Genomic DNA, 15,999 nt, shown 5'->3' with positions numbered 1-15,999 from the left:
CCCACAAGCTTTCTCTCAGTCCATTAGGTGGCTTATGAACAGAAAGAAAGAAGACCTCAGAGAGGCAACTGGTCACATCCAGCCCTGCGCCCACCCAGGCCACACCTCTAAGTTAAACTCAACCGAGAACACTCTCCCACAAGCTTTCTCTCGGTTCATTAGATGGCTTAAGAACAGAAAGACAGAAGACCTCAGAGAGGCAACTGGAATCCTTCTGAGCTGGGATGAAACTAGGCAAGTGTTGCGTGTCACAGGGCCTATGATTTGAAGCACTCTGTCCACACTCTATTAAAAAAGAATGAGGGACGTTAGGATTTTTTTTTCGTCTTAAAGAATCCAGGGACTTCCCTGGTGGTTCAGAGGTTAAGAATCTGCCTGCCGGTGCAGAGGACACAGGTCTGATTCTGGGTCTGGGAACTAAGATCCCACACGCCTCAGGGCAACAAAGCCCCAGAGCCGGCACTCTCCAACAATAGAAGCCACCGCAACGAGAAGTCCACACACGGCAACCAGAGAGGAGCCCCTGCCTGCTGCAACTGGGGAAAGCCTACGTGTCACAACGAAGACCCAGCGCAGCCAAAAATAAATAAACGATAATGAAAAAAGAATCCCGAAATGGATCCTTTTTGAGACCAAGGGATCATGAATCATAAACTCCAGACCAGTGAATTCACTGATCGCACACAGCATGAATAAAGGGCTTTTGTGGAAACGGCGTCAGGTTGGAACGCTGGCCGGGGCAGCCTTACTGTGAGCTCCTGCGGAAGCGGCCACTTGCCTGTTGGCTGTGCTTGAATTGGACATCCGGAAGCGAACCTGCTCGATGGCACTTCTCACGAGAGGGTCGTTCTGGTCCATGGACGGGTGCACCACCAGGTCAACCTGCAGAGAGGGACGGGGGGCTCCTGAAGGAGAAGGAGGAGCTGGGGTACACTCAGTCCCACACCCTGGCAGAGAGGGACGTGGGGGCTCCTGAAGGAGAAGGGAGGAGCCGGGGTAGACTCAGTCCCACACCCTGGCTCCCTGCTGGATCCCTGCTCATACCTGCTGCCATTCACTTTCCAAGTGGCACTGACGGAACCAAGTGAGATGCTGATCAGTTTACCCTTACCATTTCCGGCACCCAAATCCCTCAAGCACCCAGCCACAAAGCTCTGCCGCTGCTAACGTGCTGCTCTGACGGCTGAGGAATTCTGGCCTGGAAACAGAGCAGTCTGCCCTGCGGTTCCCCAGCTGGGCTGTCATGGCCACTGGTCCCTGCTGCTAGCTGGGGGGCGGCTCCTGACTCCCCGCTCCTGCGAGCGGAGCATCTCCCACAGGTGCCCGGGAATCCCAAGGGCTTCCATCTGGAAGAGGAAGGCGGCTTCCATTAGGTCTCCCCTCGCTGGGCACGATCGGGGGCTCCTGCCAGCTGTGCCTCTGCACACACGGGCAGAGGATTCAGGGCTGCCTGTGTTGGTCTCGTGTTTCCAAGATACTGAGGTTCAACAGGAAGGTGGTGATCATTTCTCGAGCCCTAACTAGGCTGATGGATGGACATGACTTGGTGGGGCTGAGCAGCAGAGTTGGGGTGTGACAGCCGTACAGGAGGTGGCAGGCATGGTGACCTGGACCCGGGAGGGTTGGCTTCCTCTGAGAGAAGATGGCAAGGAAAGGTCTGCTAAACAGGGAACTGTGGCCAGCAGGCTTCCTGCCCAAAATGGCCTGAGAGAGGGTGGGTCACAGGGAACCAGTGGCCACATCTGGGCTGCTGCTGCTGCTGCTAAGTCTCTTCAGTCGTGTCCGACTCTGTGTGACCCCATAGACGGCCGCCCAAAAAGCCACACTTGGCTCCACCTTTTCTGTTCCTCACTTGGAAAAGGGGACCCCTGCACTACCCTGCCAGCTCTTCTTTGTGGTTTTGTGAGGTTCAGGTGAGATTAAAAAAAGTTAAGCAACACTTCAAGAGCATCTGAAAGCCTGGGGCCAACACCCAGCACTCCTGGCTTCCCACTCTTCACAGCCAAATGGCCAGCCAACCTCCCAAAGGCCCCCGGTAGACAGAGGAGACGCAGGAGCGACGGCGAAAGGTGGGCGCCGGGCACAGCGACCCCAGCCAGCGAGGCTCCAGCAGGGCGGAGGGCCGCCTGCCAGCAGCCCACGCTCTGGGTGCCAAAGTGCTACCGAGAAACTCAAGCTTATTCTAGAGGCAGATGTACAATAACACGGTGGCCCTTTCCAACTGGCAAACAGGCTACTACATTGGTACCCTGTGGCACGAGGCCCCCAGTACTAGGCACAGATCATCAGTGTTTACCTGGGACATGCACTCCCCATCCCCAGCTCCTTGCCCATTCCCTTGGGTACCACCTGGTGGACATGGCACCAAATAGGCACATGGGACGTGGTGGATACCTATATATCTCTATAAACACAGACTCTCTCGACTCCTAGACAGGGTAGATATCCCTGCCTCCAGCGACTGCCCTGGGAAGGCTGCACATTCCAAAGACCTGCTCCAGGAAGATCAACAGAAACCAGAGGTGGTGCTGCTGACCGGCTGGGCGACTGTCCCCTAGTGAGAGAGGTCACAGCCCAGGACTTCCGGCCATGCTCAGGGGGACGAGAGGCAGGCTGGCTGGGGATGGGCACGGGGCAAGGTCAAGAGGGCTCAGAGCAGGTACAAAAACTGATGAGAGCTGCCAACCTGGAATGGTAGAGACGGAGTTTCCGAAGCTACTTTTTGGGATTGCTGTTTCTCAAATTTCGAAGGTCTCAAAAAATAAGTAAAAGAGACCCTAAATGACCTTGCCAGCTTAGTCAGAAAACAAAACATCAAAGCGGAGCTTTCTTAAGGCAAGAGATTTAAAACGTCGTCAGAAAAAAGGTCAGGGAATTGCAAATGCCCATCCCTGGAGCACCATTCTCTCTGGTCCCCATGCCTAGCCGGGTGTCTCGAATGACTCTGACCCTGAAAAATTTATGCCTTCGAATATGTGCAAAGCCGCTGAGCTACAGCTGCTTTGGGTAGGGCTCCAAGCTTTAAATCTTACGGAAATAGATCGATCGGGACAGAAGAGATCGATTGTCCTCACTGGACGCCCCGGCGGGGCATGCTCACTGACTCGCTGCCACCGTTTCCTCTGGGATGTGTTTTTTGCACATTTCTGTGGATAACGTGCTTGCTGCTTCGCCTGAATTTTCCACCTTCTCAGTGTTGCCTAATTTCTCCCAGTGCTACTCAGCTGAACTTGGATATGCCTCCCTTTCTCCTCCCCTTCGAGGCCGGCTGTGGGGGTGGGCCCCTGCCTTGGGCTTACACAGGCTGCGTCAGGCAAGTTATTCCTCTTTTCTGTCTCTGGCTTCCACAGGAAGTTGGGGTAAATCCCCTGCTGCCCCAGTGAGGAGGCCTGATGGGAAATTCCAAGTCATCGGCAACAAAGGAACAACCCGGGCACCAACAAGGATGTGAGAAGCTGGTAAGAAAATGCCCAGCTTGCGTGGTGGCCATGCGATACCTTCTTCTTGATGCCGTCCTGAATGACCGTCGTCCGGTACAGCCTCAGCAGACCTTCCTCGGACAGGTTCTGCACCAGGCGGATGATGGATTTCTTACAGCACTTGGTGGACACGCCTTCTTGCTTCTCCTGATCCATGATCATCTTTTGAATTCTGTGACACCACAAAAGCAGCCGTTTAATAGTCACAGTCTCAACATGGAAGGCCAGTCTCAACCCCAGCAACTGACGCCTGCCTGATAGGATCCAGCCTAAAGTGGGGGAGAATTACAGGCTATTTTGCTGCTGCGAGGATGACTTCTTAAGATGGCAAAGATCATCTCTTTCTGAGATAAACGGGTTCTAAGGACAGGCCACCATTCACAGCAGCTTCATGTTCTGAAACTCTCACCGGGACCTGAAGAGATTATATGATTTGTGACAGAGACGGCAGAGTCTCCGTGTTAATTCAACAACCAGCCAAGGAACGGCCCAGTTTCTCACCATCGACACCCTCAGCTCTGGAGCTCTTTTGATTCTTCTCCTCCTACATCTCTCGAGCTCTTACAGAGCCACTATGGTGATGTTTCTAGATCACCAGTCACAGAACGGCAGGGTCAGACAGGGCCTCAGGAACAACCAGCTCCATGCCTCTGCGCCCAGGAGAGGAGACACAGCCAGCAGTATCCGCAGGTGGTCCCCCCCTCCCCTAGTGAGGGGACTCCCGTCCTTGCCTCAAGGGTAAGGCTCCTTCCAATCAAGAGGCTTTGATCTTGACTGCCCAGAAGCCCAAGTATGCTACCCAGGACGTGGTGGTGACAGTGGGTCAGAAGGACCAAACCAGAGAGCAGAGCCTCCACCGAACCCGGGACACGAAGCTCCACGTGTCCCTTCTGCTTTTGCTTTCATACGACATTTTCTGGACAAAAGGCTCCGTGGAGGCAGATGCTATTACCTGCCTACGCTTCCTCTCACCCTGTCCTGAGCACAAATGCCTAAGGAAGCAGCAGGGCAAACGCGCTTCCCTGTGGCCTCCGTTTCCTGCTCCACTGTGCTTTCCCTGTCAAGTGTATGGGCAGATATTCTTCAGCGTCTACACTTTTCAAATCACACAAGCAGATTCTAATCCTTCCTACCACAAAGGGCTCCTGTGAGAATCAATACAGAAGAGAGATGCAAATGCCTCCAGGTCCTTTCTGCGGATGGTGATGACTCCCACAGGCGTTATTATTAATGTAAAACAGACAGACAGACAAACTACTGCTTACGTGAATAAGCTCTCGATTAAGCGGAGGTTGGTGACGGCCTCTATGATCAGATTCCTGCGCTTCAGCAGTCGGTAGGTCTCATGGGGCTTGTCTTGGCCTGGGCCATGCTTCCCTGTCTTCTGGGAACCGCCGCTGTCCTAGAACAGAGACCAAAAGAGAATTAAAAACAATGGACTCAGCAAGGCTTGGGGGCCAGACACCATGCCTGCCGGTATGCTTTCCCTCTTTACGGAATTCTACACCACGTTTCAAGAAAAGAAGTCAAGAGGATCACAGCTCCCACAGGATCCCACTACCTCACTACCTCAATGCTTTGAAACAACACAGACATGCCAGAGGTTTATGAAGGTCAGCTGGCTTCAGAACAGAAACCAGACACGTCTACTCCAGCCCTTCCTGGAGAAGGGGACCACCTTCACTCAGTTCTGACTTGCTTCTTCCACAGTGGAAGGAAGGAAATGGACAGACTGAACGCGGACTCCCTATGGTCGCACTGTGGGGCTTTCTTCATTCAAGCCTTATTATTCAGGTTCCCATTTTACGGAAGAGGAATCCAGGGCTTCCTAAGGTAAAACGACCGGACGGGGTCCAAGGGCGTGGATGCGCACCAGGATGGGCTTCTGAGTCCATGTGGAGGAAGCCACGGACAGCCTCTCCAGGGACATAAAGTAGACAGAGAGGCAGCCTCAGAGTGAGTCAGGATGAGCAGGAGAGAACAAGGCGGAGAGGAGGGCAGACGGGTGTCCTCCCCACCCTGCCACCACGCCCACACCTCTCTTCTTGCCTCCTTTCAGGAGCCCAGACCCTGACCTTATTCTATCTGCCCTCAGATCACTTACCCTAAAGCCCAAATCTGCGCCCTGCAGCGAAGGGAAATCCCAACCCCAACACATTCCTGGAAGATCCCTCCGAACAACTCAGGGCCTATTCTGCTGGACGCGCTTCTTACTTGGAGCAGCGCTTCCAGGGGAACGAGAACACGAAGAGAATACACGTGGGCAGGGGTCCCATCACCTCCCTTCTGCCACGGACGCTCTGGGAGGGACTCACTGATTTCCTCAATCAGTGGGGCCTGGAGGGAGAGGGAGTCACAGATCCAGGAAGGGGCCCAAGAGCGGCAGAAAGACTGGCTCTCTCCTCCATTTCAGAGCAGACGCTCTGGAGGAAAACCACGTTAAAGAAACCTGCCTGCTCTCCAAGGGGTGCCGGGCAGCAAAGTGAACACACGCTTTACCACGAGACCTCCAGACAGTGCGGATCCTGCCCCTCTTCTCAGTAAGTAGACAAAAAAGAAGGACGAGGACTCTGGGGACAGACTTCTAAGAGGAAAACACAGGGCTGAGCAAGGACCTGCAGGGCCTGGAGGGAGCGTGCTGCTAGGGGCACGAAGACCTGACGAGGAGGTGCAAAGAGCAGGGCGGGGTGAGGACGGCAGGGAAGACCCTCAGGAACCTGGTGGGCCCCACCTGCCGGCAGGCCCGGGCGCTTCAGGTGGAGACGAGACCAACCAAGACTTGAAAAAGAGTCACGGCATCTGATGACAGGATAGGGCTACAAGGTTCTAGAATGTTCCACAGAAACCCCTCACTCTCTTACACCCCACCTCACCCCTCCTTGCTGTAGGGACAGGGCCCACGCTCAGGCTTCCACGCCAGAGACAGAGAGAAGCAGGGCAGGGTGGGAGCTGCAAGCCCACAGGCTCTAATCTCCATTCTGTCATCAGCTGAGCAGGCAAGTCCCTCCATCCCTGGGGGTTTGCTCGCCTCCTCCAGGACCAGATCCGGCTTGTGTCGTCAGGGCTGCTGCGAAGCTGGAACCAAACAGCAGCACCACCACCGAGCCACGCCAGTCCCAAGTCTATCCTGCGACGGACGACTGAGGCACCGCTGGCCTAACTTATCCGAGGCACGTCCAGGAGACCGAGGACGGCACTGGGGAACTGAATCACTCAATGACAGGGCTGCTCCTGCGTCAACTGCCTTTTCATTCCTCTAATAGCATAGACGAGAATGTACTGGTGGATACAACAGGATCTGACCAAAAAGAACTAAACAAGCTTTGTTTTTATCAGACCTATTTTATGATCACTTTCTTTTTAGGGCAAATTATACTGGCTTTTCATCTAAAGCGGGGTTTTTCAACCCCAGCATTGCTGACGCTCTGGGCCGGATAACTCCGCTGCGGGCTGTCCCGCAGAATCTAGGACATTTCGCAGCCTCCCTGGCCTCTACCCACAGGACGCCGGCAGCGCCCTCCCCGCACTGGGACAGCTGACAACGTCTCTATGTGCACGTTCGGTCATTTCCGACGCTCTGCGTTCCCATGGACTGCAGCCCATCAGGCTTCTCAGTCCACGGGATTTCCCAGACAAGAATACTGGAGTGGATTGCCACTTCCTTCTCCAGGGGATCTTCCCGGCCCAGGCATTGAACCTGTGTCTCTTGCATCTCCTGCGTTAAGACACTGCCAAATATTCCCTGGGAGGCAAAATAGGGCCAGAGTGAAAACCATTGATTTAAAGTAGCCATACAGGGACTTCCCCGGTGGTCCAGAGGTTAAGAATCTGCCTTGCCATGGAGGGGACTCAGGTTCAATCCCTGGTTGGGGAACCAAGATCCCACATGCTGTGGAGCAACTAAGCCAGAGCACTGTAACTCCTGAGGTCACTCTGAAGCCCACGCGCCACAACCAAAGATCCCGCAGGACGCAACTAAGACCCGGTGGAGCCAAGTAAATAAATATTAAAGGGGGAAAAAAAGTAGCCATACACATTTTCGCTCCAATATAAATTTAAATAAAAAGAGTGCTGCTGCTGCTGCTAAGTGCTTCAGTCGTGTCCGACTCTGTGCGACCCCAGAGACGGCAGCCCACCAGGCTCCCCCGTCCCCGGGATTCTCCAGGCAAGAACACTGGAGTGGGTTGCCATTTCCTTCTCCAATGCATGACAGTGAAAAGGGAAAGTGAAGTCGCTCAGTCATGCCCGACTCGGTGCGACCCCATGGACTGCAGCCCACCAGGCTCCTCCGTGGTATGTTGTGACAAATGCCCAAGTTCTGCACAGAACAGGTGCCTTCTGGTCAAGGCAGGCCGTGTGGCAGGTAAAGAAGCGCTGCGCTCCTCCCCACGGAGCCCCGCCCCCCGCCCACCCCCGGCCCGCACGGAGCCCCGCCCCCCGCCCACCCCCCGCCCGCCCCCCGCCCGAGCACGAGGCCCTTCTACTATTACGGGTTTTGTTGTTGTTGTGATTCGTAAGCACAGAAAAGAGAAGGCTGATGCCCACCTGCCACAGGCGCTTTCCTGGAGGAAGCAGCCTCCCAGTGGGACTCACCTTGGAGTTTTCAAGCCTGACCTCTTCGATCACGGCAATGTCGCCACCGTGACTGTCCATGCAGTGGGGGCCCAAGGACATGCCGAGCTCTGAGGAGCCGCTGGTGTCCAGGTTGTCCCCACCGAAGGCGCCCCGAGAAGCTCGCTCTTCGGCGGCTCCCGGGGAGAAGGACGGCTGCTTCTTCAACGGGTGGAGGTTGATGACCTTCCAGCCCCCTGCGGCGGAGGACAGGCGTCGGTGGGATGACCATGACCGCAACAGAGGGAATGTGAGAGGGGCCGCTCCTGCTCAGCTGCCAGGCCAGAGCTGCCCAGGCCAAAGGAGCCCACGTGGTCAGTTTAAGACGAGGGTGGGCGGCCAGCAAGCTACCCCTCCCATGCCTGATTTGCAACTCTGTCATCAGCACCAGCATCCACATGTCTAAGAAACGGCTCCCATAATTTAACTAAAATCTCGAGGAATTACATAGATTGTTGGAGGGAAATGGATAGAGGAAGTTTAGAGAATTCCATCCCTTTAATAGTTAAAATATAACAAAACATGGGTGAAGGGGAAGAGACTTGACGGCAGCCTGGAGACAGACCACACGAGGCTCTTCTGAGCGTAACATTAAGTGATGCGTGTGACACCAACATCCCTTGCTGGCCCAGCACCCAGGCCACCCTCGGGCGTCCGCTGGACTGAACGGCCCCAGAGCCAGACTGAGAACGCGCACCCCTCCCGCCCCCGCCCCGAGCGCCCCTACCCTTGTTCGGGGTGGAGTGGTGAGGCTGGGTCCTGAGACCGCCGTTCGAGAAGGACCTCGCGTCCCGTGGAGCTCTCCTGCCTTTTCTCTTTCTGCCGCCGCCGCCGCCCTCCTCATCACTGTCCAACTCGGAGAGGAAAGCGTCCTCCCCCTCGGGCAGCAGGGACTCCTCCTGCACCGAGGCCAGGCTCACGGTGGTCAGCAGCTCATTGCGCGCCTTCTCCCTCTCGTACTGCCGGCTCAGGTCACTCTCCTCCGCAAACACGCAGGAGATGTACTTGGTGGTCCGCTGCCGCCCTTCGTCCTCCATGAAGCCCTGGGCGGGGGACACAACGTGTCTAAGACACCGCAGAGGACATGGGGCCACCCAGGCCTTCAGGTGACCAGGGTTGGGAGGGTAGGGGGCCCTGCAGTGTCTGTTGGCTTGTCATTCCTGCCTTTCCCCGCGCCTCCTCCATCTCTTGCCTGCACCCCGGCTGAGCTCCTCAAGATGCTCCCTCCTGTCTACCAACCCTCAGCTCCTGCTCCACAGGAAGCAATCCTGACTGTCTGCTCTAGGAGACCCTGAGCCCCTTGCTGGGCAGTGCCCTCACCTGGCCTTCCACAAACTCCTGGGCCCGGGATGCCCTAGGCCTACGGGAAACAGTAAGCAGAAGTGAACAGATTCTAACTGTTGTCAAGATGCAGAGTCAGAGCCTGGGGGTCTCCAGCTCTGTTGAGCCACTGCTGTGGTGATTGGGAGTGAAGCTGACCTACTCCCTTTTGTCTTCTAGAATGGGGGGAAGGGGCTTTCTCCCCGTAATGGTAGAAAGGGTAACACCTTCCATGTACCAACCACACGCCAAGGACAGGGCTAAGCACTCTGCAATCATTAGCTCAACTGTTAACACTGCCGTCCAGCAAATGGCCAAAAAGTTGGCAACAAGGGAGTGAGGCATAAAGGGCTGAGACAGCAGGTCTGGTCCCGAAAGGGGATCCCAGACCCAGTGAGCCAACTCGGTGCCCCCAGGACCCAGGCCAGGGACACAAACAAGAAGGAGGGTGGGGCGGGGACTGAGGTCTGGGGGTACCTGCTTTATTTCAAGGGGCACTTGGAGGCGCCAGCCTCAGCTGACTCCCCACGGGAATGGGGACGGGGGAAGGTGCCTGCTCCCCAGACTGCAGCATCTCCCACTGACTTTTCAATGCTGATGACTCAGTCAGTTTTCAGAAGTTGAAAACCAACAAAATCCACGGCAGGGAGGGGGCACCGCGCAGGTGGGCTGCATTTGGCCCCCTCCCCCGGCAGCCACATGCCCCCTTGATGGAGACCTGGGCTCCTGACCGTCGGAGACAGCCCTTTAGAACCACACCGCGCACGCACCCAAGACAATGAGCCACGTGGGATGACTCATGCTGTTACCTTGACAACTTTGAATCTCTGAAGCAGACGGCACAGCATCCTGGCTTCCAGCTTTCCCACATTCATAGCCACTCGGATTTCAGCCTGGGAAATGCCTTTTGTGCCTCGGCGCTCGACTGTGAGAAACAATCCACTTGACCCCCAGCCTCCGCCACGGAGCCCCTCTGCACAAGTTGGGTCAGCCCCCACCCACCTTTCCTAGGCACGGACATTTCAACACAAGGAAGCCAACAAACAGAATAACACATCCTGCCTCCCCTCTCCCTGGGCCCCCAAGGCTCGGAACATTCTGACTCATGGCTCATTTCTAAGCGCTCCCTGTCTGCCTCCTCCATGTCAAAGGTGTAAATGTCAAGTGATCGAGGCCTGATCCACTGAGTTCCAGGGACGCCGTTTTTCTCTTGCAGCGGGAAGTGAGTGCTTTCATATGAATGAACTTTCTCAGCTAGATTAAACTGAGCCTTTTTAAAAAAAGCATGGAAGTAATTTTAATGCAGAACTTTTTCACTTTCCTGTCTTTCTCGGTAGACTCAGAGGCACCATGGACACAGATTACTGTATTACCCTGTAACAGCTGCCGGACAGCAGGGGCTAGGGAAGAAAATAACCCTATTTGGGCCTGTAATAAATGATCAGTGGACAACTGTGCAATTATTTGCTCTGTCTGGTATGTCAGCCCCTGCTCTGCTACATGCTGGGCTATTACTGGATCTGCCTCTAAAGAGCTGTTTCAAATATACTCAGAGATTGGGAGGCGCCTGTGAGGGTGGGGGTAGGGGTGGGCAGGAGTCCCTCCAGTAAAACACAGCAACTATAGGGCAGATTTTGGGGGAAAATTCTGCACTGTTCAGAAAGAATTTCCCTTTCATTCCCTGATGGGTCACACACGAGGCTGCTAGGCAAAGCCAATCTGAATCAAGGCAGTTTTGCTATATTTATTGTCCATGGATAAAAATTTAAACAGCAGAATGCAAAGAAGTGATCAGCATGTGCTCCTATGTTGAACTAGCAACTTGCTACAACCAGGGATGAAAGGGTTAGGACAGTTTTATCCCTAAATTGTGTCTGAGCGGTGTTAAGCCCTCCCTATAGGCTGTGCTGATTCGCCTGGTGGCCTCCTATCTGCTGATGGAACCACACCTCCTGCGGCCCCTCACCTGCTACTCTAGACACGCTCCCCTACAGGGGACCTGCGGCCACAGCACCTACGGGACTGGGTCACAGCTGCCTTACACAGATGTTAGGAGGGTCAGGGGAAGGAGGGGAGGGGTGGAGACGTGGTTGTTCCCCACCTTCATCACTATAATCCCCAGCACGCAATGAGTGATCCCAGGCCAATTTTAGAAGCTGGAAGGTGACTCTCAAATCTTTGAATAGCAATAGTAATAGCTAATCATTTCCGTGGTCCCTGTGTACACCAGATGTTTTAATCCTACGCATCCAGCCGTCCGATGTGCCAGGGGGGATAATGGCCCCATTTTACAGGTGAAGGAACTGAGGCTCAGAGACCTTGCTAAAGTCTACAGCCGGCAGACAAGGGGCGGAGCAAGGCTTCAGACTCAAATCTGACCCCAAAGTCGAGGGAAACGACTTTGCTCCCTGATGGAAGACATGCCCCACAGCAGGGCCCTCATTTGACGTGAGACCGAAACATGTCTCAACCCAAAGCTCGGGACCCAAAGCAGGCGTGAGAACGGGACCTACTGAGCTCGTAGGTCTGCGTGAGCATGTCCCGCTCGAACACGATGTCCACCGGGGGCACGCCCTTGGAGATGACGTCCTCGTCGTCGTCGTCATCGTCCACCTTCCGCTTGAACTCCTTCAGCAGTCGGAGGCAGCGCACCATGATGTCGGTCCCTGGGGACACAGACATGCGGTTCCACAGTGACACACCGGCGCGGCTTTGGCAGAGCCAGAGCCCTCGAGGAAAGGCCACACGTGGCGCCAAGTTCCGAACATGGAAAACCACACAGCTGGGAACACGAGTCCTGAAAACTGACTCCACAAAGTTGCTTTTTAAAAAATATATATAACTAGAAAACAAGGAAATGCAAATGAAAGGAATAATGAGATGCCATGTTACAGCCTATTAAATAAACAGCAGCCTCTGCTTCAGACAAGCCCCAATGACTACAGGAAACGTGCCTGTTTTCTCCCATCGGTCCACCCCACCACCTACCACCCCACTCCAGAATAATGTCTGGAACAAAGCAGGCATGCGTGCATGGTATCGCTGCAAGGATGAAACACATCTTCTCCCTTTTAAGCCAATACCCACACTACCACGGCTTCCCTGGTGGCTGGGCAGTAAAGAATCTCCCTGCCAATGAAGGAGACACAGGTTTGATCCCTGGATCAGGAAGATCCCCTGGAAAAGGAAATGACAACCCACTCGGGTATTCTTGCCTGGTAAACCCCGTGGACAGAGGAGCCTGGTGGCTACAGTCCAGGAGGTCACAAGGAGTCGGGCACGACTGAGACACTAAATGACAAGCCACTCCTCAGACACCTGCCAGTCCCTGAGGCTAGTCTAAGCCCTCCTGTGGGCTAGTCCTCATCATGGCCTTAGGAGATGGGCTACCATTCCCATTTCACACTTGAGAACACGAGGAGCTAAGGCACTGGCCCAAATCCCCGCCCTCAGGAGGTGAGGAAATGGGATTTATCGGGCACTTCAGCCTCGGAGCCCAGGCCCTAAACCTCTGACCACATACGGCCCCTAATTCAAAGATACCCGTGTGACTGGGAGCCAGAGTCGCCCACATGAGAGGGGGCTTGATGCAGCGCCTAGGGCAGGCAGTTGGACATGTTCTCAGGCAAGAGCCCAGCTTTACTTCTTCCACACTTTTATAACTTCCTTAAGGGCTTAATTAGCCAAGAAAAGCTACACAGAACAGCCCTCAGAGTAAGTGGAAGTGGAAGAAGAGAAGCTGCAAGTACACTTGTGGACTCTGAGGCACCGAAAGACAACGCTCTCCACCGTCAGCCTTCTGCTCCTCATGCCAAGGCGGTAACTGGGCTCACGGGCATCGGCCCCCAGAGCCTTCTCCCGCCAGCACAGCTGCCTCCTCTGCTGACAGCCAGGAATAAATGATGCTCAGAGGGAGGTGGGGGGATGAATGCACTCCTGGGTCGGGCACACGTGGTTTCAACCTCAGCTCTGCAACTCTGGGCAGGCGATCTGCTGTAGCTGTCTGCTCCCCACTTAGTAAAATGAGGTGACCATGCTCTCTGCCTCACACACTGGTGTTAGCTTGACCTGAGATAATGTCTGTACGTTGGCACGATGTCAACTTGGCATGGAGCTGGCATGGAGCCATCACTTAACACTAATGCCCGGCTCTTGCCATGGGCCAGGCGCTGTGTGCTGAGTGTTACATAAATTAACCCATTTCCTGAGGTTCTAGAGTTTTTCATGACTCAGAGAATCTTGATTTTGATTATTAAAATCCCTTCAGCTCCTGCTTGCCATTTTTTAGGGAGACTGTTCTAGAGCACAAGTCAGCTAACGGCAAAGCCGCAGGGACCAGAGTGAGACTGGTCAGCATGTCTATGCTGATGAACGTGGCCTCTCATTCCATGTGAGCCGCCAGGGAGATTTCCTGCAACCACCCTGGAGGCACGAGCCTGTTGATGATAACCCCTGACCCCTGGGTGCAGGGCATTCTTTCCAGGAACAAAAGGCAAGAGAATTGGCCAGCTCACTGCATACGCTTTCAAATACACAGAGTTCTAGGCATTTCAGACACACAAAAACTTTTGTGGTGTGTATGAAAGTCAGCACTTGCACACACGCCTGTCAATGACTCAGGATGGGCACCAACTTAGAAGGAAAAGAGCCTTAATTTACACATTCTGAAGACCCAGAAAGAAAGAAGGGAAGGACAGAATCTTTACTGAGCACCCCGGATGAGCTGGGCACTGCGCTAGGTCCTTTCGGAGACTATTTTACTTAATTGTCTCCTGGCTTCTGCAAGTTATTGTCACCGTCTGAAGGAAAAAAGGAAACTGAAGCTCAGAGGGCTTGAGGGATCTAAGGGGCCCTGGACCCAGCAAGTGGCCTTCCTTACACGCCTGGCCACCTGGAGGGGTGCAAATTTCACATTTCTATCAGAAAGCACTGTTCCTTGGAAAGGAAAACCCAGAGTGGCTATGGCGTGGAACCAGTAGCTATGTGTCTCACATTCTCATCCGGCCCCTTAGCAGAGCGGTATCCTTGACTGTGATCAACTCGGTGAGGACCAAAAGCCAACAGGAGCCCAGGACAGACTTCCTCTTACAGGGTCACAGACAAAGCGACGTCCTCCTGGTAAGTCGGGCAGATGTTATATAAATTCAGAGTGCTACCCCCATCGCCCCACCAACCTCCCTCCCTGAATGGAGCTGGGCTGGTCAGCGATGGGGAGTCATTCAGACAGCCTGGGAAACTGAAATCACAGCAAGCCCATGGGACATCCTGAGGAGAGGGGCATGCCCTGGGTACCGGCAGAGGGAAAGTATTAGTTGCTCACTTGTGTCTGACTCTCTGTGACCTCATGGGCTGTGTAGCCCACCAGGCTCCTCTGTCCATGGAATTCTCCAGGCAAGAATACTGGAGTGGGTTGCCATTCCCTTCTCCAGGGGATCTTCCCAACCCAGGGATCGAACTCAGGTCTCCTGCATTACAGGCAGATTCTTTACCATCTGAGCCACCAGGGAAGCCCAGCAGAGAAGCCTGACCAGAGATGGAAGGACAGAATTGGGGGCAGCACCCAGTAGGACAGAGGAGGGGCTGCAGCCCACAACCCAGGGTGAGAAGCATGTGCTCTGGAGTCAGTATGTCGGGTCAGAACCTGCCTCTGGCACTTACAGGCTGGATCAGCACAAAGCCCTGGGCCTCAGGCTGCTCAGCTTTGAAATGGGGACAAGACAGTATCTTCCTCACAGAGTGCTCAGTGAGTAGTGCTTGCAACTGTCTCATCAATACTCATCACAACCTCTGAAAAGCACAGCTCAGGGGCCAAGTGTCAGACCATGTCACTCGGGCGGAAAATGTCAGGAGGCTGCCTGGGGCCTTTCAATTTGATTTCACAGCATTTATTCTGTAATGGGCCCACAACATATAAAGAGGGCTGAGACAGGGTTCCTGGCCCTGCAAAGGGCATGTCTGAGAGACAAAGAGGCCAAGGAGCCCAGCACAGGGTGTTGCGGCTTCTCACAGGCCTGGGTGTGTACTCTGGCTCTACTGCGGACCAGCAGTGAACCTCTCTGGGCCTCAGGCTCCTCGTCTACGAGACAGAATAATTCTACAGCGTGTCTACACTACCCTCGGCTGAGGACTAAGGGGGAGAATGCGCGTAAGTGCTCAGGGCACGCTATCTGGCTGGATGGCTACAGAGGAACTGGCTACGAAGTGCTCAGGGCTCTGCTTCCATAACACACAGAGCCGGCAGACGAGATAAGGCGCAGGACGGGGCTACACAGGGGGAGAGAGAGAGGAGGGGCCACGTGGGTGGGATAGTAAAGGATACAGAAGAATGATCTTTGCAGAACAGGGCAGGCTTTCCAGGCAGGAGGAGGGGCACCAGCAAAGGCGTGGAGGTGGGAGAGGACTGTTCGGGAAGGGGCTGAGGTGGGGGGAGGCGGGAATGAGGGTGAGAATGATGAGATTCCAAAGGTTGCTAAGCCAAGGAGAGATTTATGTTTCACTCTTCGGGAAGATCCCCTGGAGGAGGGCATGGCTACCCTCTCCAGTATTCTTGCCTGGAGAATTCCATGCACAGAGGAGCCTAGTGGGCTAC

The 15,999-nt window shown here is 54.6% G+C and overlaps 1 protein-coding gene across 2 annotated transcripts in view; it reads right to left on the bottom strand.

The window, feature by feature from the left end:
- The window catches only part of GTF3C1 (general transcription factor IIIC subunit 1), a 79,822-nt gene that overhangs the window by 34,400 nt on the left and 29,423 nt on the right, over positions 1-15,999 (bottom strand). For both annotated transcript variants that reach the window (XM_086375191.1, XM_086375190.1), the window contains exons 7-13: positions 11,924-12,076; positions 10,220-10,335; positions 8,818-9,133; positions 8,073-8,287; positions 4,745-4,881; positions 3,498-3,651; positions 779-882 (exon numbers count right to left, since the gene is read on the bottom strand). In XM_086375191.1, the coding sequence (XP_086231317.1) occupies positions 779-882; positions 3,498-3,651; positions 4,745-4,881; positions 8,073-8,287; positions 8,818-9,133; positions 10,220-10,335; positions 11,924-12,076 (1,195 nt within the window). The remainder of the gene's footprint in view (positions 1-778; positions 883-3,497; positions 3,652-4,744; positions 4,882-8,072; positions 8,288-8,817; positions 9,134-10,219; positions 10,336-11,923; positions 12,077-15,999) is intronic.

This window comes from Bos grunniens, chromosome 25 (assembly GCF_055505025.1).
Source record: "Bos grunniens cultivar Pamir isolate PY7600 chromosome 25, Bosgru_T2T1.0, whole genome shotgun sequence".
In the NCBI taxonomy this organism is placed as follows: Eukaryota; Metazoa; Chordata; class Mammalia; order Artiodactyla; family Bovidae; genus Bos; species Bos grunniens.
The sequence above is the reverse complement of the archived record's forward strand: the minus strand, read 5'-3'. Positions and strand labels throughout refer to the sequence as shown.